The 22,064-nt window shown below is 33.3% G+C and overlaps 1 protein-coding gene across 1 annotated transcript; it reads left to right on the top strand.

The window, feature by feature from the left end:
- The first annotated feature begins 3,775 nt into the window (after window positions 1–3,775).
- On the top strand, window positions 3,776–6,912 carry LOC133682253 (scarecrow-like protein 6). Its single transcript, XM_062105539.1, has 3 exons — window positions 3,776–4,059; window positions 4,314–5,035; window positions 5,126–6,912. The coding sequence occupies exons 2-3, from the start codon at window positions 4,438–4,440 to the stop codon at window positions 6,631–6,633; spliced, it is 2,106 nt and encodes a 701-aa protein (XP_061961523.1). The 5' UTR covers window positions 3,776–4,059; window positions 4,314–4,437; the 3' UTR covers window positions 6,634–6,912.
- Window positions 6,913–22,064: the final 15,152 nt, after the last annotated feature.

Raw genomic sequence — 22,064 nt, 5'->3', positions numbered from 1 at the left:
TCGTCTAAGTCCTAAAAACTCTATAAAAAGTTGAAAACGAGCTAGATACGAGCCTGTACTGATATTAACATAACGAGTTCGTGGCAATCCAGGCGTGTTGGTGTTCTTCAACCATCCCAACATTCTTAATTTTATCTGGTATCCGTCTTCCTGTTACATCAGCCCTCAGAATCGCTTCACGTAAGGAGGGAGAGAGGAAAGAGAAACAAGATCTCCACTGTGCTGGATACAACTATATATACACCCTCTAACAATCCCCTTGTGACCAACGCTCGCTCACCTTGATTACTCATTGAAGCTTGTAGTGCATTGAGCTTTTACCTTATGGTTTTTTTGTGGGGTGTGGCTTTTTTGTGGGGTGTGGCGCTAGCAGCATGAAGATATTCGGCTGACAACAGCTCCCAAGCCCAAATCCAAATCCTTTTGCTGATCAGCGAATTCACTCGTCATCATATGTTTTATACGTTGAACCAGCAAAATACAGGTTCATTGGAGACCTTTTGTCAGACTGGGGACATGTCTCGGAATCATGCATTGCATCAGAGTTCCTCATCTGTAGCTGATCCACACTAGGCAGGTTCTTTTCATTTCTCCTCGATGTTGCTCGGCCTGGGTTAACCCACATTCCTGAAGCGGATCACGCAAGGTTCAAGCTATATGTACGTAGTTTAGATATTTAAAAAGTATTTCCAGTCCAGTTATAAATAAACTATTGATAAAGAAGTAGAGAAATCATGATTTTTTTTATAAAAAAAACAAACAGAAAACAGTATACTCTTTTTAAGTGCTTTAACCATTAGAGAAACGCTCCCACCGAGCTCAAGTCATGATTTGCCAATTGTCAATCATTTCACAGAGTCGTTTCTAAGGACTTGATTGCGTTATTAGAAAAACCATTTTGTTTCTCGCAAATGAAAAATCATTTGTTGAATTGACCAGACATAATAATTTTTCCTGCGTAGTTCCAAGCTTTTTTTAACATTTTTACCAGCAACCAGAAAGGGACAGTCCATCAAGAAGCCATCGCTAAATCAACTCAGTGTGCTGTACTACATTTTTTAAAATTTGTTTTTGAAAAACTTTAAATTAAATTTTATTTTATTTTAATGGTCTAATATCAGTAAAAGAAATTATTTTAAAAAACATCCCAGAACTCGGAACCAAGGACTTGGAACCCGAAAACTGATTTTTCTTCTGTCTTGTTCCTATTTGAGCCAAAAACAAGTAAAAAGAAAAAAGAACAGAAAGTAAGATCACAGCCTCCCATTTTTAATTCTAACAAAAGATCATGACCGTTGAGCTTGTCTCGATATCTTCCAAACCCCACACAGAGCCTTCACTCATTATCTCGCGACGTCAGATTCAGTTTAAGAAATCCTGGCCAGAAGAACCTGTTTTGTCATGGTTACTTAAATACCCCTGTACATGCCTATCTGTCCTCGTAGCAAAAAGATTCAGGAAAGGGTACTATTGGAAACTACAATAAATTACAGAAACAATCTAGCTAGATTACCTTTCTCTATCTCACTGGTCGCTGTAAAAGGAAATTGTCATCGAAGGAGCACTCAGAATGAGAATCTCACGCGCTTCCATTGGGCGTATAAACATGTACTACCTGCTACCAATATCAGTAGAAAAAAATTAATTTAACTGTCAATCTAATTTTGTTTTTGCTGGTGTTGGTGTCTTAATGGTTATATTTTCTCTTATAATTTTCATACATAAGAAATTTAAACCAAAATATATTAAAACTAGAAAGTAAATTTAAATCATTACCGGGTGTTCTTCGTTATAATTTTAGCCGTGTTGTTTACATTAAATTATTCTATTTATAAGAATTTTTTTTCATTGTCCCATGTATTTAAATCTATAATAATAATAATGTGTTGCGTTTATCACTCAAATAAATATGTTAAAAATAAAAGATAGAAATACATACTGCAGCAAAATATATTAAAACTAAGAAATAAATGTAAATATATCAGGAATTTATTTAGTTATATAAATATATCAACAACAACATGAGTTATTGAATCATTTTTTAACATTCATGTTGTTATTTTGAATGAATAATCAAAATGCTAGAAAGATAGTAATTATAATAACATGTATCCCTTTTCTTTTTTTTTTTTGCATTGATTACCATGGTTTTTCTTTTAGCTAATGAATACATGGGTTTGGTTGATTAGATATCTAGCTGGTATTTTACTGTGAGTTGAATAATATAAAAAATAATAATATTAATATGTCTATTTCACTTATTTAATTGCAAATCTAGTAAATTTTTGTCTAACATTAATGAATTAATTTATAAATGTTATTAATTTTTTTTTATAGTGAATAAAAAAATACAACTGCAAATAACAAGAATGATATTTACATATACTGAAAGTGTAAAGAAAACAAATTAAAAAGAATGTATAGTAACAAAAAATATATATATATAAATAGGTCAAATGTATAGTAATAAATAATGCTTATTTATTACAAGAAACTAGATAATTTTTTCTAGAAATAAATAAAATCAATTTATCTTCCTACACAAACAGGTGCTAAAACTAATTATTTTATAATCTTTGAGATACATACAAGATTATATTCTTTGTTTTAATCTATGTTTTTTTTATTAAAAAATATAACTTCATTGATACGTAAAAAGGAGTGAAACAACATCACAATTTTCATGCTATACGAAACAATAATGAAAATTGAGCCTAATTGAAAGAAATAAAGACTTGACAATTATAAATAGCCTTCCAAATAGCAAATATTTCTTCACTTTATATATTTTAAAACATTTAAATTCTGTTTACTGAGAACTATAATATGTCACCATAAATTAGAGAATGATTATTTTCAGTTCGGTTTGATTTTTATTAAAAAAAGTAATTAAATTGAATTTTTTTAAAACCCGAAACCGGTTCAAACTGACTTGTTTTAGTTTGGTTCGGTTTATTTTTTTGAAAAAAACCGGTTTAAACTAGTTTGGCTTGTTTTTTCCCGATTTGACTCGGTTTTTTCGGTTTCAAACTTATAAAACCGAAACCAAACAAGTTAGTTTATTTAAAATTTTAATTGATTTAATTAATTTTTTTTAATTTTTCTATTTAATCAGTTATTTAATTTTTTTTCTCGTCCCTACCCCAAATCAATGAAAAAATAAGCTTCGTTATTGTATTTTATTGTTAAAAGAAACAAAGCTATCACCGAGTGTCTAACATAATTACCCCCAAAACTCTCTTGATTTGAACACCCGAGCCTTGATCAGTCATAGATTTTAAAGAGATCTTCAAACAACACAAGATGATAATAAAAACAAAAGACCTCAATGTTCAAGGGCAACTCAATATAAAATAGATGATAGAAAAAATTAAATATATTATTATATGGATGCAACTAGCATATAACTTATAATAATAAAATAAATTCAAGATTATTGAAATAAAAAAAAAATATGTATCATCAAAATTTAAACTATTAGTTAAGATTTAATTCGTTTAATAGAATATAAATTTAATTATGTCAAAAATAAATTCTTAATATTTAGAAAATAGAATAGATTGTATCACGTGGCAACCAAACCGGTACTAGTTTTTTTTCCATGCAGTCATATATTCATATTTGTTTTTTTTTTTTTGGGGGAAAAGTAACATTCTTCTTTTACACCCGCCATGGAAGTGAGAGTGGGATAGCGATCAACAAAAGAAAACCCTCCAAGAGAGATAACTCCGTCTACAGACAAAAGCCACGTAAAAAAAAATACAATTATAAAATTGAAACAAAAAAGAAATTATAGAGAGAGAAAAAAAGTGGGGAGAGAGAAACAGAGACAGCAAGACGAGAGAGAGAGGATTGAAGAGAACTTCACCACTTTTACATTCTGCACGCATCTACAGCAGACACATAGGAGGAGGACAGGGTACTGCAAAGCCACAATAAGAAGGCAAGAGTAGAAGAAGAAGAGAAGACGCTGAGAGAGAGAAAACACACACAAAAAAACTGAACGAAGTTAACTAGCTTGGAAGAACCATGGAGATAAAAGATGGTACAAAAAATGAGGTAGCTAGCTAGATGAGTACCCAAGAAGAAGAAGAAGAAGAGCTCTTTTATAAGCTTTCTGTGTGTTCTAAAATGGGATTTTTTTCCTTTTTGCCAGACCTCTCTCTTTGTGCATTTAACAACTTGTCTCCCTCCTAAAATAAAATTGATTTTGATTTTGGAAGGTTTTTTTTTTTTTTTGTCTCTTGTTGGAAGTGCCAACTTCTTGTTTTGTTATATATTCAAACTAACCCCGTAAATATTTTGTCTTTCAGTTACTTGCTTCTGCAAAGCATTAGGCCTTGACGGGGGTAGTGGTGGAGGTGGTTTCTTGATTTTCTTTAAAATCAACTGGAGATATTCGGGTTTCTTGAATTCTTAGTTTCTTGCTTTTGTTAAATGAAGGCCATGCCCCTACCCTTCGAGAACTTTCAAGGGAAGGGGGTGTTAGATTTCTCTTCGTCAACTACTTCCTCTCCAGATTCACTGCATCAACACCACCAGAAGTGGCAGAACAACAACAGCAAAGAAAGTTGTGGTTTTTTTTTGGGCAGTACTGAGCCCACATCTGTGCTTGATACAATAAGCAGACAAAGCCCACCAACATCGTCCTCAACACTGTCTTCTTCTCAAGGCGGAGGTGGTGGCGGCGGAGGAGCCTCCACCGACACCACCAACGGTGTGGCAGCAGCTGGTGGAAGCAACCCTTGTGTGGATGAAAAATGTGGACAGCAACTTGGAATGGAGGATTGGGAGAGTGTGTTGCCAGGTTCTCCTAGTCAAGAGCAGTCAATTTTAAGGCTAATTATGGGTGATATTGAGGACCCATCCGTGGGACTTCACAAACTGTTACAAAGTGGAAGTAGGTCTGAAGATATGGAGCATGCGTCGGGTTTTGGTGTTGTAGATCAAGTTTTTGGCTTTGATGTATCCAGTATGAGTTCTGCAAGTGCCAACTTGGTTGCCAACAACAGCATTGATCCTTCTTCAATCCATGGTATTTAGCCTGATTTCCCTCTTGTTAACCACAATGTTACTGGAATTTCTAATATGTGCACTGAACCAAATCCTGTTTTGTTTAATTCAGGGATCAATCTTTTACCAGGGTTGTTTCAGCAACAACAGCAGCAGGCAGCATTTGATCAAGATGAGAAGCCGCAGATTTTGAATCCAGTGATGATAAGCAACCAAAATCAACATCAGTTTGTGCAAAATCCAGCTACGCCTTTTCCATTCTCATATTCGCAATTACAAGAGCATCATAATAACCAGCATTTCTTATCACCACCGCCGTCGAAAAGGCTTAATTCTGGGTCTGTTGGAGTCAATTATGTGCCAAAAGTCTTTGATTCGAGGCCTCCAGAGTTGTTTCTTCCACGACAACATCAACATCAACAGCAGCAGCAGAATCATCAGTTTCGAATGTTGCAGCAGCTGCAGCAGAGGCAGGGAATGATCACGAGTCAGAAAATTGCAAGCGATGAATTGGCAAACCAGCAGCAGCTTCAACAGGCAATAATAAACCCGATATGTCAAGCAGCAGAGCTGATCGAAACTGGGAATCCGGTACTTGCGCAAGGGATATTGGCGCGGCTCAATCACCAGCTCTCTCTTCCAATCGGTAAGCCTTACCAAAGGACAGCGTTTTACTTCAAGGATGCCTTGCAGTTACTTCTCCATACGAGCAACAACAACTCAATTGATACTGCTTGTAGCCTGATTTTCAAGATCGGTGCTTATAAATCTTTCTCTGAGATCTCACCAATCCTTCAGTTTGCGAATTTTACTTGCAACCAAGTTCTTCTCGAGGCTTCTGAGGGTTTTGAGAGAATTCATATTGTTGATTTTGATATTGGATATGGTGGACAATGGGCTTCTCTTATGCAAGAACTGGCTTTGAGGACTGGAGGTGCCCCTTCTCTTAAAATCACAGCTTTTGCTTCTCCTTCCTCACATGATGAGCTCGAGCTTGGTTTCACTCGAGAAAATTTAAGAATCTTTGCAAGTGAAATCAACATGCCATTCGAGCTTGAAATTTTAAGCCTTGAATCCTTGGGTTCTGGTTCTTGGCCAATGCCTCTTCGCATGCCGGAAAAGGAAGTAACTGCTGTGAATCTTCCAATTGGCTCCTTTTCAAATGACACATCAACTCTTCCTTTGGCGCTTCGCTTTGTAAAGCATCTCTCGCCCAAAGTCGTGGTCTCTTTGGACAGAGGCTGTGACCGAAGCGACCTCCCATTTGCGCACCATGTAAATCATGCCATTCAATCTTATTCAACCCTGCTGGAATCACTGGATGCCGTGAATGTGAACCTAGATGCATTGCAAAAGATTGAGAGTTTTTTGGTGCAGCCAGGTATTGAGAAAATTGTATTGGGTCGTCATCGTTGCCCTGATAGGACTTCTCCTTGGAGGAGTCTCTTTTTACAGTCTGGTTTCACTCCATTGCCTTTCAGTAACTTTACCGAGTCACAAGCCGAGTATTTGGTGCAACGTACTCCAGTTAGGGGCTTCCATGTCGAAAAGAGGCAATCTTCGCTTGTTCTTTGCTGGCAACGCAAGGACCTCATAGCAGCTTCTGCTTGGAGGTGTTAAGAAACGAGAACTAACATTTTGGATAAGGTGCGCCATGCTCCTAACACCGGGTTTTAATTTCTGATCTTTTTGACTTTTGTATTGGCTCAGGTTCTCTTTCGCTAATTGTCTATGTGCTCTAGGCTTATTATTTCCAATCAAGAAACTGAACATTCTTGTAACCGGATGGGTGTACAGTTCTTATTTTCTGTCACTTTAGTTATTGCTGTGGTAATTGTTTGTTGGACACCTCACAACAAGGCAAAACAAGATGTGGAACACATGATTACCCCTTTTCAAGTTTTTTCCCTCGTTAGTTTTAACAATTTGTCCCAAGTTTCCTGATACAAGCAGTTCTACTTGCAGCTACTCTTGTTTCTGATGTTCATAATTATTATATTCTTACATGCCTTGTTTTGAGGAAGCATTGAGAGTTGAGACACCGATTCTTGATCTCTATAGCTTATACACTTCATTTACGTTGTAATACCATGCCACATAATAATCAGCTCTGCTCTCAAACTACCACCAGAATCCTTGGTTAATGCTATAGAATCTTCCATGATCTTTAGTGAATGTTATCAGAATCTGAATGTTTTTTATTATTATTATTCATATGGTATGCATCAAATCTCCACTTTTGATTAGAGATTTCACTGGACCGGACATCTTTTCATGTTGTGGTTAACGGTAACCTTAGCCGCCTTATAATTTAACGCAAGGCGGATGTGCATGTAAATTATTTTCCATGTGTGTTTATACAGCTTACCAATATGATATTTAGTTGATAAAATTACAGTGTACCAGGTTCATAGATTTGTGTCATTGAAGGCCACAGAGGTTGGATGGTGGCCTAAATTCTCTCCAATGGATGCTTAACACAACTTCATCAATGAGTATTATATTATTCACCAAATGTCTGTTGTGACGGTGCAATCCATACTTAATTTAGTATTAAGGGCTATGATTTTTATTTTTTTTATCATGATATTTATGTAATCATCCTAACACTTGTTATTATACACTGAATTTGCCCTTGGTTTTTTATTCCCACCCCTCATGAAGTCACATGGGTCTTGTACCATTGCTTGATTATTTTAAGCCCGTTTCTTTTTCGTCATCTTCATAAACACGCAAGTTATTAACCACACTTTTAGTTGAACACCAATCACATTGCATGTTGCATTTGAAAAGGAGTGAGGGAGATGGTTGGACCCATTATTAATTTGGTATGTTACATTGAATTTTGTAGTTGAGAATGATATTAGTGTGCATTGTATTTTTTTGTACATCATAAAAAAAATGACATCATTGATGTACTTCCATTATTTTATTAAATTACTTATAATTTCATCACATACATAATCCATTCAAGGCCTCTAGTTTTCTTGCCTCTGTGAACATGAAACGATGTTGGTTAAAAAATCACTAGAAAAAAATTAGGATTGCGATCCTATTTTATAAATGTCACATCTTTTTGCAACTTCCTCCTAATATAGTTGTATTGTGCAATTGATGCCACTACAATCTGAATTTGTGATTTGTAAGGATCTGAATTTGTGATTTGTAAGGATACGCGAGCATGTTCTATAAAATTCTTCTTTTTTGTTTCCATACTCCAAAGGCACATTCAATCACATTGCATAGTGACAAGTGTGCATGATTGAATCATTCTTCTTCCTAACTTGTTGATTGTCCTCGACGCTAAAAATCTTGGAAGTAATATCCCTCACCTTTATATGGACTTAGATATTCATACTCATTCGGGTATCCAATATCAACCAAATAATATTTCTCTTCGATAACAAGTAAGAATATTGTAAGTAATTTTGAATAAACTTAATTTTAGTTAAATAACACTTAATTAGTGTCATTTATTTACCTTCAGGTGGTTTCGAAAATTTTATAAGTCAATAGGCTTCATAAAAATATGAGTATCATGAACTATCTTCCCATCCTACTACCTAAACAAACCTGAATTGCATGTTAAAGTTATATGCAACCATTACATTTTACATTGGTACATCTTTTTTATTGGCAAATTTTATTTGATTTTCTTGAGATACACAAGCACGCATGTGTGTGCCATCAATCACACCAACAAAACTTTACTTGACAAAACAATAAACAACATATCATAAATAAGGCATAAAATTTTCAAAATAATTTTTATTTGTCACTAATGACTCAAAACATCATTTTATTGACTTTAAAATGAGGTATGTATCTTGGATTTATCAATATTTCTCATGGAGTGTTTATAAACTCAGGGTCTTCTAGTTCAATAATATGAACTGCAAGTGAACAAATTGTCTTCAACACTTCATTTAAAGATCCACTAACATTTTTGGTAAAATATTAAAATCTTTCATGAACTTGCCTATTTGAAGCACCTAAATGGACACTTTTTCAATAACATTCATCTTTTTTATGCTTTTAACCCATATTGCATTTCTAAATCATAATATAGGTTTTGTAATGTTAATGCATCCATCCTAAACATGTTAAGACATCGTTTCTATCCTAATACTTCAGTTAACCATCTCATTCATGTGTTATAAGAAACTATACAAGTTTTCTTATGCATATAACTAACATAATACACGTGTAAAGCTCCAACTATGCTTACAAATAGTTTTTTACGATTAAACTCTCATTACCAAGATGAATCAACATCATCATCACTAGTCATCATTATCATCATCATTTCCATTAGCACCATCTACATCATCACAAACACTGTCATCTCCACCATTACTACTAGCATCATCATAATTAATATGATCAACAACACGATTCAATACGACATCATAATTCTCGTCATAATTTCCACCTAACATAGCATTAACTCATTCATTTGTCGTATCTACATGTAGAAATTCAATTAAAAAAATATAATCTATTAAGATGTTGCTAATAAAAAAAACCTTACAGGTGACCACAACAAAGATTGTATATAATAATAACTTGTTTAAACAATTATTATAAGAAGAAAAGAGTAACAATACTTTTTTTATATAGGAGCTCCCAAGTCTAAATTTTGCCTGTAATAGTTTATGGAAACATTCTTAAAAGTGATTGTTATATTGGAGTTACAACATGTGTTGTATAGGAATTTTCAAATAATAATATTACAAAAAAAGTGGTATGTGCAAATTTTAGCAAATTATTATAATCAAACAAATGATATATAAATAAAAGCCTGCCAACACTTGGTGTAAAAATATTTTTCATAAATAACAAAAGATACTCATACCATATGCGAGCTCCATTATGGAACTACCTTGACAATAATGCATATATATATATATATATATGTGTGTGTGTGTGTGTGTGTGTGTGTGTGTTTTGTCATCTTTTCATGCACTTAGTATATTGTTTTATTGCCACTCTTCCCATGTGTGTACAAGTCATCCCCTTGGAATTTAGTTATGTACAATCATCTTATTTTGATGCTTTGATGGGGTTATAAGGAATGCATTATCATTTTTTTTATTCTTTCATTATTGTTGTCATGACCCAAAAATAAAGGTTTCTAGCCAATGAACTATAATTCAATTAATGTTCCTTTTTATTTGTTTGTGTAATTGGATGTTGTGCTGAACTAGTAAAAGAACGTTAATGGTTCATGTAGCTACAACAATGGTTCTAGTAAGCTAGTAAGTAGATTTTCCTATTTTCAAGAAAGTTAATTAGTATCAAACACAAACATGATCATCAAATCTTTTTTTATTTGCAACAACATAGATCTTATACTTTAACACATCTACCTCAAGAGTTGGTGTCTAATTAGTCCAAAAAAGTACTCTATTTGGCACCACCATAACACACCCATAACATTCATCTGTTAGGGTAAATGTATATATAAAAAAAGATCAGTAACAATTTAGATAAACCATGAAATAAATGTTTTAAACATAACAATCATTAGAAGCATCAATAAAACAATATGAACCTCTTGGTCTAAGGTTTTTGACTTTGTATTATATTCTTTGAAGCCAAAGAAACTTCCTATCAATATCTTCAATTGATGCCCACATCTCTCTTACTCCTCAAAGACAATTACTTAGTAGCAAAACAATAAGTTATCACAAAAAATAATTCTAGTTATGGAATGTAACTCCTCAATCATCTCATAAATGCTACACCCTTTCTTATCTTTACTACTAGAGGTGGAATTGTTCTTGGTCAAAATATTATCAACTAGTTGATCCTAACATGAAAGTAATTGAGCTCCAAATCTAGAAGGGTTTTTTTCTTTTCTTTCTACCTTGTCCCATCACATTGTTCTTTTATTTTTCTCTTTCCACTACTGTGTATGGTACTATTGTTTGACATATTAACTCCAATAACCAAGTTACAAACATCCTATGTATAATTAATAATGTCATCCTCCTCTGTATCACCATTTTTTCTCTCTAAATTTTCATCATCAGCAGCATTACCATCTTGAGTGTCATGAACCCCAGTATCATCATCGAATAACACTTTTAAAGATGGAGTCCAGATGTACTATCCAGTGGCCACTGAATCGCTGAATATTCTTTTAAATTTAATACAAAGTGATGGTTTGATGCCAGCACGCCTAAACTTTTTGGACCCTCTCATTCCCTACATAAAAAGAAATAGTAAATATCAAATCAAGATATCATATGGAGCATGCTCAATATTTAAAGAACCTAGACAAGACAATTAGGATTTCAAACAAATAATTTCTCAATAACTAACCTGAACCTTTTGTTTTTCCACCATTCATCACTAGAATAAATAGTTCCTAATTCACTTTTCTACCCTACACCAGTTTTAGAAATCATTTTTCCCCAAATCCTCAAGTTCTTTTTCGCACCATCCCATTTGTTTTTAAGTTAGGTCTTAGTGTAGGCATGAACGGTTTTATCTTTGAAGGCAACCATAACAAATTTTCAACAACTTTATCAAAATAAGTGTTTAGTCTCCTTCCTTTATCAATAGCTACGATACAAATATCACAAAATATATGCAGCATGTCATTAGTCTAAGGTGCTTTATTCGAGCTTTTAGGACCTTCCATTGTTTTGTTTCCTATCCTTATTCATCAACCTCAAAGAGGCACATGAGCATTTAAGAGTGGCAATAAATATTAAAGATGTGCACAATACACATCAAAAGATTGATACTAGTTAATATAACCAAATGAAAATCATGTTATTGTATTGGTACCATATATATCCCTAATTGGTTTTTGAACAACCTTATACTTTACATTTGGTTATTATGCAACTGGATATATATCCACGATCATGACATAAATTTGATTTTGGTACAACTATCCATAAAAATTAAAGATGATCAAGATGACCAAAACAAACACATGTTATTATCTATATCCAATTTAAATAATGTTCTTATTATATGAAACCACAGAATAAGGCAATCAAGGTTAGTTTTGATAGCAAAAAAAAAGAAGAAACTAGAAACCTAATATTTAGGAATGTAAGTGATCCAATATAAACAAAGGATCCATCGGTTTTAATGGTCATTAACAAGGTCTTCACAATTATAAGAGATATTAAACGATAAGTAAGATCCATGGAAAAATTTCTTGTTAAAAACCGATGGATCCCTTGTTTACAAATGCAAATCTATCTTTCTTGTTAAATTTCCAATATAAAATTAGTTGGTATCAGTATTTAACACTTGATTACAAATGCAAATCTATCTTTCTTGTTAAAAACCCGAAAAAAAAACCCTTAGTTCTAAAAAATAACTAAATCAAAATAGGATTACCAGAAATATAGTGAACTATAGAGTGGGTTTGGGATAATGATGGCTCAACCGGGTTCTCCCACCTTTTGTTATGAAATTTTGATGAGTTTGTAGATCTTCAAACAAGAAAGATAGATTTGTAGGGAGGGGACCACGAAGCAAGGTTGGAGGAGACGATATAGCAAAAAACATCTCGGGACAGATAGGTTGTAGTGTTTCGATCTTCTCTTAGGATGGAGAGACTAATTTTGTCCAACTTTGTCAATGATAATAAGCAACCACTAATTTCATTGTTTGATTAAGTGCATGGTTCACCATTTTTTCACATGAAAAGCAACTCAAAGATGCTTCTCATTAACGTAAACCAGACCTCACTTTAATCATAAGGTCCACTTGTTAGAAAATAATATAAATTATATCTTGTGACCTCACCTAATAGCTTAAACTTTTAGGTTGAATTGATTCTTTGATATGGTATCAGTGCTTTAATAATCAAGCAGTCACGAGTTCAAATCTCACTATCCCTATTTATTTAATAAAAACCAAGCACAGGGTAATGTGAGTCTATGCAAGTTTCAAGCCTAAAAGACTTTCACTTGGGGGGTGCGTTAGAAAATAATATAAATCATATATTGAGACCTCACCTAACAACTTAAACTTTTGGATTGAATTAGTTCTTTGACACCATTCATTGGACCTATGATTTAAGTTGTAACCAAACAATGATAAATTATAGGTGGAAGAAAACACATAAGTCATCACTCTTCCGAACACCATTTTAATTGTGCACTTTGGTCCAATGTTTGAGGAAAGAGGCGTTCCAATTGGGAAAGCATTACTACCATTTCACCATAACAAGAGGGCACCCTATTATTAAAAAAGTTATGGGGTAGCCAGAAAAATCGACATAATTGCAATTTGCAAATATATAAGATCGAGCACGCAACACAATTATACTAGAGAACATCCATACAAGTTCTGTTGTCTTTATTTAATTATGAAAATGATCGAGACTGTTGTTTATCCACGTTATTAGCTGTTATGTGTGGCATGATAACTACACAATTGTTCTGGACAAAAAGCAATTCCTTTTCATTTCTTTTAAAAAACCAGAAACAATACTATAATTTGTGGAGCAATAAAATATTAATTGTCGTTTTTTTTTTAATCAAATGCTATAATGTATACGTATTTCCTTTCATCCAACCTTTCAGTTGATGGGAAACTATAATTTTTGTTATGTTATAAATTGAAATGAGTAAATGGAGAATTCAAAAGGACAGTTGAATTCCAAAAATATTAGTATACTTGCCTTCCAGAGTAAACTGAGCCAAACGAATGGCTTTAGATAAATTTATTCCTTGCGTAGCAATGGCTGCCAAGTTACCTTCCATGCATCTAGCAAATTAGGGCCCGCTTTGAGCTAACATCGCCGCCCTATAAAAAAAAAAGGGTTTTTCCTGTTCCAATCATCAATTAAGTATAGCCATCAGCCAACAATTTTAGAGTTTCCAAGATGGCTGTCTCCATTCTCCAACACTAACAATGCTTCCATTGCCAAGAACTTCAGAGTCTTCCTTCTTCTTTTTTGGCTAAAAAAAAGTACCTGAAATAGCTGGAATTGTCGAGGGGGTGTCTCCAACGGGCTCGGCTAACATGTGATATGCAAACAACACAAGCCTCTCCTAACACCCATCATTCTTACATGGCAAGCTTGTAGCAAAATAAATTTTTTAAAAAAAAAATACTTGTCTACGCATTTTCTGAATAAAATTAATCATTGATGGGGTGAAAGGAAAAGAAATCCACCACCACACCACCACCTAGATCTCGTATAATTAAAAGAAAATGACCATAGTCCTTCGGGAGTACCAAACATGGATCCAACGATTGTGACTCGTTGTCTCATGCATTGCCATTGCTAGGGGACAATGACATTGAAAAATGACAAGTGGGAAAGACACCTCCTTCCCTCCTTCGGTGAGCAAATCGGGACCCGGAAAAAGAAGAACGAATGGTCACAATCCTACGGGTGCCACGTGTACGGTGAAGAGTACATATGCTTTGATCATTAAAATCCAAAATCTACGGAGAAAAAAGAAGAAGGAACAGATTGTGGCTTCCCCATGTGCCTGTCCACCATTGTAGATTGAAGATGGATACGTGTTCATTTTACAGTCCGACTACAGCTTTACCCCTCCATGGTGAAAGGTCACGATCAAGTGATCCTGACCAAATGATCTCTGCTGCTCTGGGATGGTTTTTGAAGGATTTTTTTCAAAATAACAGAAAGGGAGTTATGATAAATGCTATAAATAAATTTTGGACCAGAACCTCTCTGCTCCCATCTGTTAAAACTATGATTTTCAATCCCATTTCGGATACCATTCTAAATTCTGTTTTTCTTATTGATATACGATATCTCGTTGCCAGAGCATCTCGATGTTTTGTTTCGAACTAGTTCTTATATATAACATATAAAAAAATAATTTAAAATAATATTTCAAGATATATAATTTTCAACTCAGATCTAAAAATAAACTAGTTTTGAATAACAAAACACAAACAAAATAATAATCATCTAAAAATAAAATTTAAAGTTTACAACATTCCTAAATGTTTAATAAAAATTAACATATGATTATTATTAGAGAATAATATAAATCGACTTTACCTAACTGTTTAAATTTTTAAGTTGAGATGGTTTTTTGATATAATATTCAAACGATCATGAGTTCGAATCTCACAATCTCTATTTATTTGATAAAAATTAAATAATATAAGCTTGTACAAGTTTTAAGCTCAAAAGATTTTTATTTGAGGGGGTATGTTAAAGAATAATATAAATTATATCTTAAATCTTCACCACCACTTAAGCTTTTGGGATAAAACTTAAAATTTATTTTCTAACTATAAATAAAATTAGAAATACTTGCAATTTCACACAGAACCGGTTTAAGATGACTATAAATAATCCGCCTATTGCTTCGAACTAAATGGCGACGGCAAGAAAGAAATTAGTTAAGAACATATATATTGTATAATTGTTTTTTTTTAGAAATATACATAATGCATAATTAGGATGAAAGAAAAGAGAAGACTTATTAAAAAATAGTAAATTATATAATTTATTCCCTATGTTTTTTTTATGATTTCTTAAGTCAGTCATTCTATTTTTTTAATAAAAAAATCACAAGTTCATTCCTTGATTGAAGTTGGTTATTAATTTTCAAAATTGACACATTTGATTAAAATAACTGGATTAGTTAATAGTCTACGTGGAGAAATAATGAGTGCTTACTATTTAATATATACCTGGCCCCATGCTTGGTCAAAATATCATTTTAGTTTAAGAATTACTTTAATCCCAGCGAATAAACAGTGTACTGAATAGTTAAAAAAGTTTATTAATTTTTTTATATTTTATGAGTTTGATAATCTAGAAGTAAAGATCAAGATTTAAAACAATTTATTCTTCTAAATATATCATACCGATTTGAAATATATTTTTGTTGAAAAAAGATTTCTTAGTATGAATTGACATATACAAGATGGTTCAAGAAATAAAAAAAAAATTAAGAATTATAACTTTATTTTTTTCCAAATATATAATTATAATTAAAGCAATGAAGTTCATTCTAAGAGTATATTTTCGTTATTCTAAAATCTTATTCTCGATATTTATTACATCAGGTTTCAATTTATGTTAGAATGGAAGTACAACTTGCAGAGTATCTGATAATTTATTCTTCTAATTCTAATAAAATCCCGATTAGTTTGTAGTCATCACAGCCTAATTTGTTGTTTTATGTTAAGAATCTAGCCACCCGAATGCAACCCCCGTTTAGATAGCGGCTGATTTGCAATTGAACACAGATTTGTTTTGTCCTTTTATTTTTCATTTGTCAATGTCAGGTGATAACAGCAGACACAGTCCAGCCATGTTTAAGCGTACAAGGTGACCCTTTTCCCTTTAGAATTGGAAGGTTTGTGGTTCAGACAAGGATAATGGCCCTGAAAATTTAATTTCCATAATTTCTCTTGTCCTCTTCATGCCCCAGACGATCAAGAATGAGTTGGTTTCCTCTATGTTTATGTGGTGTACTATTTCACACTAAATTCAAGTTTGTGGGTTTTTTTTTTTTTTTGCTTTCTTCATGTCTTTGATCTTGTTTAAGTTAAACTAGGTGGTGTTTTCTAGCAACGTTCTCTTTTAGAGATTCCAATTTCTATACTTGGAAAAACTTTTAAGGAGCGGGTTTGGCCATTTGGTGGGTGTGATGATTTTTCTTTTGACATTTCTTCTTTCATCAACTCTGCTCGATCGGTCCCAGTTCCAGTTTATTTCTACTGGCTATTCCCAAAAGTCCAAGCAAATGCTGAAGAAGATGGCTATCATTTTTCTCGTTTAAATTATTTTAATTTTCTAATGTGACTAGTTAATTAGTTGACTTACAAACAGGCGGGGATAAATACATAGTTATTTGATGGATGGCATACTCAAGTGAGAAAGGGAATGCTAATTCTATAATTATTGAAAAATAATTCTAGTTTAATTGAGTAGTATTTTATGACTCATTATCAATATTCGATGACAGACATATATTACTTAATTAATTTCAATACCTATGTGTATACTCTTCCGATCACATCCGAACGAGATTTATTTGTATTGATGATTTCCTACAAACATAAATTCGAGGGATGATCGTAAGGATATATATGTGTGTGGTATCTCATAATTATCCAAGTTCTATCAGAAATTAAAACCAAGAAAAATTATGTTAATTAATTTGGGGAACAATTGTTTATGGCCGTAGCTAGCAACAAAGGGAATCATAATCCTGATAACTATATATCAGCAGGCGTTTAAAAGGCAATGTAGATTTTAGAGTTCGACTTCTTCCAGAAAAAAGAAGAAGAATTTAGAGTCATTATCAGATTAAATAATGCCTTTAAATAGAGTGCTCGAAACAGCAGGAACCATCTCCCTCCGCACAATTCTTGCGCATCCCACACGAATTTTGATCCTAATTAGTAGAGTTTGATCATACGCAAAGCGAAGATAAGAACTTGTCCATCTTGTCCAATTAAACATTGATTAATTAAGTTTCCAACAAAAAAATTAAATAAAAAACAGTGATTAAGTTCAAGAAAAAAAGTCATAATAAGTGGTTATGTGAAGAGTCATGGTGGGAGAAAAATAAAATATCGTATCATTCTCGAGAGAGTTCGATCAAAAGCTTAGAAATATCGAATCTATTTGTTATGTTTGGGTTAATTACTTTTGAAAGATTTTACAAGTTTTCTATACTACTACATGTGTGGTGGTAATTCATTCTCAATATTTCATTTTATGCTACAAAGATCTTTTAATAAATTAATAAAAAATATTAATATAAGTTGAGCAACAACAGGAAAGCAGATGTCTTATAATCTTTGCTTGTATTTATGTTTTATTTGATGTGATATTATTTTCCATCAAGAAATGCTTGCTCTCTTCGTCAATTAGAAAGGTGGCAACGGCTCGTCCTCAAGTAGTAAGTGCAGCATGAGCTTTATGCATTGTTTTTTCGAGGCGTACGTGGCCCATTCAAGATCAGCAGAAGGGGAAAGAACATGGGAAAACGTCTATAAAAAAGGCTTTGCCCCTGTCATTCTCTCACAAAACCAAATTCAAAGTCCCCTTGCATGGACCTCTTAAGCAGTGTTGTGTCTCGGGTCACTTCAAGAGCTGAAAGCAGATTCGGAGGCCAAGGGAGAGAGCACCATGAGAGCATCTTGTAGATATGGAAGCCTAAAAAAGCAGCAGGCTTTTTCGAAGTTCTAAATAAAAAGGAGAGAAAAGAAAAACACCCTTCCTATAATGAAAAACAACTTTTCATTAAGGCATTGAGGTAAGCACTTTCGTCTTCAAGAAGCATCCTCGGAGGTGAGAGAATGATCAGCTCATAAATTTGAAGAACAAAAATATGCCAAAGACACGAACACCAACAACTTTTGTTCTCCTAAAAAATTGTTTGGTGGGTCATTAACCAAACCCTCATTGGACATCCATTTTTGATTAATCTAAAAGCACAATCAGGCATAACCCTTTATGCCCAACATAAATCACAAAAAAAAAGGATCCCATATATGAAATTATTATAATTAAGTACAAAAACACGGTTTCAGTTGAATCACAAATCATAATTAATTATAATTACTCATGGATCTACCCCTTTAGAAATGCATTCTCATCTCTTGTTGATTTGTTGGGTATTTATACATAATTAGTGAAGGCTCTAAAATTTCCTAAATTTATTTTTTCCTCTAGAATCAAAGTTACGATTATGATCTTTACTTTCTTAACCTCTTTTTTTCACAGAGGTTCCTTGAGCTAGAGCTGCACTGCCTGAATCTTATCCTTCTCCCTATCTCATTGATCGAGAACTTCTTATCATTATTTTATTGGGGGTGCTGATGAGTATCTGTTAATGGTACCACTAGATTGTTCTGTTTTGCATCCCAAACGTTTATCGACTGATGAACTGTATATACACAGAATGCATAATATTAATATTCTAGCTTAAATAATTTCACAAAGGAACTCATTGTCATATATTCCTTATCGGGCATAATAATAATTGCAGCCTTTATTCATATATCTAGCTAGTAATACTATTTGTTACAATCATCAGTATATTTCCGAGACAATTTTCAAACAATCATTTGCGTTTAAATAAGGATATATATTCACGAGAAATGTTTAATCACATCCTTTCCCTCTAGTCGAATTCAAAATCCATTTGGCCTATACTAGTTTTATCTCTTGCCAGCTAGTGCAGTTATGTTGGGATTGAGCTCCCCAAAATGAATAGCATGATAAATCATGTTATAGCTGAAAATCTCATCAAGCACGCGGCAATTTATTAAAATCGTTGGATAAATCCAAGACCTCTATAGAATTTCTCCATTTTATTTACGAGGTCTTGAGGTGCGTATGGGTGTGCGTGTGCAAGAAAAGTTCATGCAATTTTTTCCTTGGCTTTGATCTCTTTCTATACTTTTATAGATGCTTGCCAACCATATCTTCCCAAACTCTCCTTTAAGTTTCCTTCGCTGTTTTTATTTTCACTCTTTCTATCCTTTTCTTTGTGCAACTTAGAAACAACGCATTCTTTGAATCCCACACATTTTCTTGCTATATTTTCTTTTTCTTTTTCTATCCAAAACCCTAAAGTAAGCACTCATAGTTGGTAGGCCCTCCAATAACAGAAACCCAAATGATCTTATTGGTCTCCCGCCTCTCTTCATGCTCAAGACTCTCTGTCTCATATATTTGGTGGAGATTTGGCTCCACGGGGACTTTTGCATGGATTTGTTGGCTAGTTTCAAAACCAAGGGTTTTAGTTTTTCTTTCTATCCCTATCTTCTTCTCTTATGGCCGTCCTTTTGATTTATGGTTGTCTCATCAAGGTCAACTCAACATCACTTCTCATGTCTTTTTCATAATTTCTTTCCTTTCTTCTCCTCCTCCTTGCTGTTTGTCATTCTTAATTTCTCCTAAGAAATAAAACTTGGTCAAGTATGGTTCGTTCTAATTGTTTCTTCCTTGTTTTTGCCAATGCCTTAATAAAATCAAAGGGAAATGTATGTTTTAAATATTGACGAGGTCATCTGAATGCATCCAAACAAAACTTTTGTCCATTGCGATTCGTAAGCTTGCTTCCGGGATTTCTTTTTTATTCTTTATTTTTGTGAAGTGAATGCACATTTTTTTTCTTTTCAAATACATGACTGGAGCTTTGGAAATTAGTTAGATATATGTCAATCCCTTAAATCAATGCAAATTGCCACGCCCACTATATCAAATCTTGTCAGGTCTATTTTAATAAAAATATAGAAAAAATTGAGAACATATAAAGAAAAAAAAAGTATCATGAGGATTCAGTACTACAACATGCATGTGTGACAATTCTTCCAATATCTCAAAAGAGTTGATAAATTGAGTCCATAAAAAACTAACAGGAGCGTAAGCCAGCTAGCGCAATGAACCACTGGGTTTTGGAAGTCTTTTATTTTGTGGCCAAGTTTTAAAAGTAAAAAAAGAGAAAGAGAAAGGAAATAAAAGGATGCAGACGAACATACCGTGGGTTAGACATTTCAGGCATGCCGTGTGTTATCTATTATTGGATAGAAGATTAAAAGCAGAAGCATACAAAAGGCCAAGAAGGAGAAATTACACAAACAAGTCCACATGAAATCACAAGAACTTGCAAGTACTCTCAAACCTCTTTGGACCATGTCTTTATGTGGTGGTTGCCCTTGAGAAATAATTGGATAACTATGGATTATTATACAATTTGAACTCTTTCGGCTATGGGATAAGAGATCAAGTCATCATGACTTGGTTTTCCTCACTTTTATGATAGTTCGGACGGCACAAAAAGGTTGAAGTAGCAATGATATTGACTGCATTTTGCCACTGAAAACCACTAAACAAGTGCTGGTTGGTGGGTTTAATTTCTTTTTGCGTTTGTCGTTCCTGGGCCTCTTTAATTTCTTCCTGGACTAGTTAAGTTTGGCGTTGTTGAGGCCATATTCTTTAAAAGAGAAATGTACAGCATAACAAAAAATTGATGGCCAACAGCTCGAAGCTGAGTGACAGTGTGATATAACTGGTGTAATTGAGGATGGGGCCGACGCCATAGTCGAGTGGACGGCATGGCCTTGTTCTGTTTTGTCAAAGTCATTATCAAAACCATCAAGATAAGAAAGAGATATGTGCATTAATTAAACCATAATTATTATTACTATAATAGGTATAAGATAGTTACATAAGACCATACTTTTAGGGTTTGGAGCATGCCCAATGTATTCTTAGACCAGTTTTCTCACGTTAATATTAAATTCCATCACAGTGAGCTTTAATCATTTACATAGCTGTATTTATGAGGATTTGTTTTTTACCATCTCTTTTTAGGTTTGAATCCTAAAACAAAAGGACGGACATAAGAGAAGTGAGAAGTGATTACACCATACTTTTGCATGTCAAAGGTAGAAATAAGTACTAGTTAGGTATGGATTGAAAATAATTAGACCCATGAGAGTGAAATGTTTAAATTCAAAGAACACGCGACAACGCAATTTATTTACAAATGAAAACTAGTAGGTGTATTTTATTTTTTTAGATTTGATATATATTCCATTAACGTTTATACCCACATTATTAATTAATTACCAATTAAAATAAAAATATCGATAGACAATAAATCCTGAATAAAATCTTGTTTGACGATGTGTTTCCATCAATAAATTCATATTATCAATATAATGATGTTTACTTGCCGACGAGATATTCCATCAATATTTTCTAGTAATGTGTTGGACCATCCCGCGGTGTAGAGAAGTGAGTGAGTCATCTGAATATCATCTTCACAATAATTACTTGAATTCAACATATTACCTTATCCCAATTTTTATTGATTATCATCTGGATTAATTAATGTATTTCATATGACATGATTTCTAAGCTCCTGGTAAACTAGTGCAGGAGTAATGAACAAGAGAATTGAAATTCGATTTTTCAGCTGGAATATCCCCTTGAGTTCAGAAACGGACACCATTTGCAGGCTTCCAGTTCATTATTTTAAAGAAAATCAAATTAAAATCAATCAGCAGATGAGTTCACTGTTCATATGAGTATGAATGGGGATGTTGATAAT

Source organism: Populus nigra, chromosome 2 (genome assembly GCF_951802175.1).
Source record: "Populus nigra chromosome 2, ddPopNigr1.1, whole genome shotgun sequence".
NCBI lineage: Eukaryota > Viridiplantae > Streptophyta > Magnoliopsida > Malpighiales > Salicaceae > Populus > Populus nigra.
This window is presented reverse-complemented; position numbering and strand designations above follow the sequence as displayed.

Coding starts and splice junctions, on each gene's coding strand:
- LOC133682253 (XM_062105539.1), top strand. CDS start 4,438: ATGAAGGCCATGCCCCTACCCTTCGAGAACTTTCAAGGGAAGGGGGTG. Junction 5,036..5,125: donor TGATCCTTCTTCAATCCATG/GTATTTAGCCTG, acceptor TGTTTAATTCAG/GGATCAATCTTTTACCAGGG.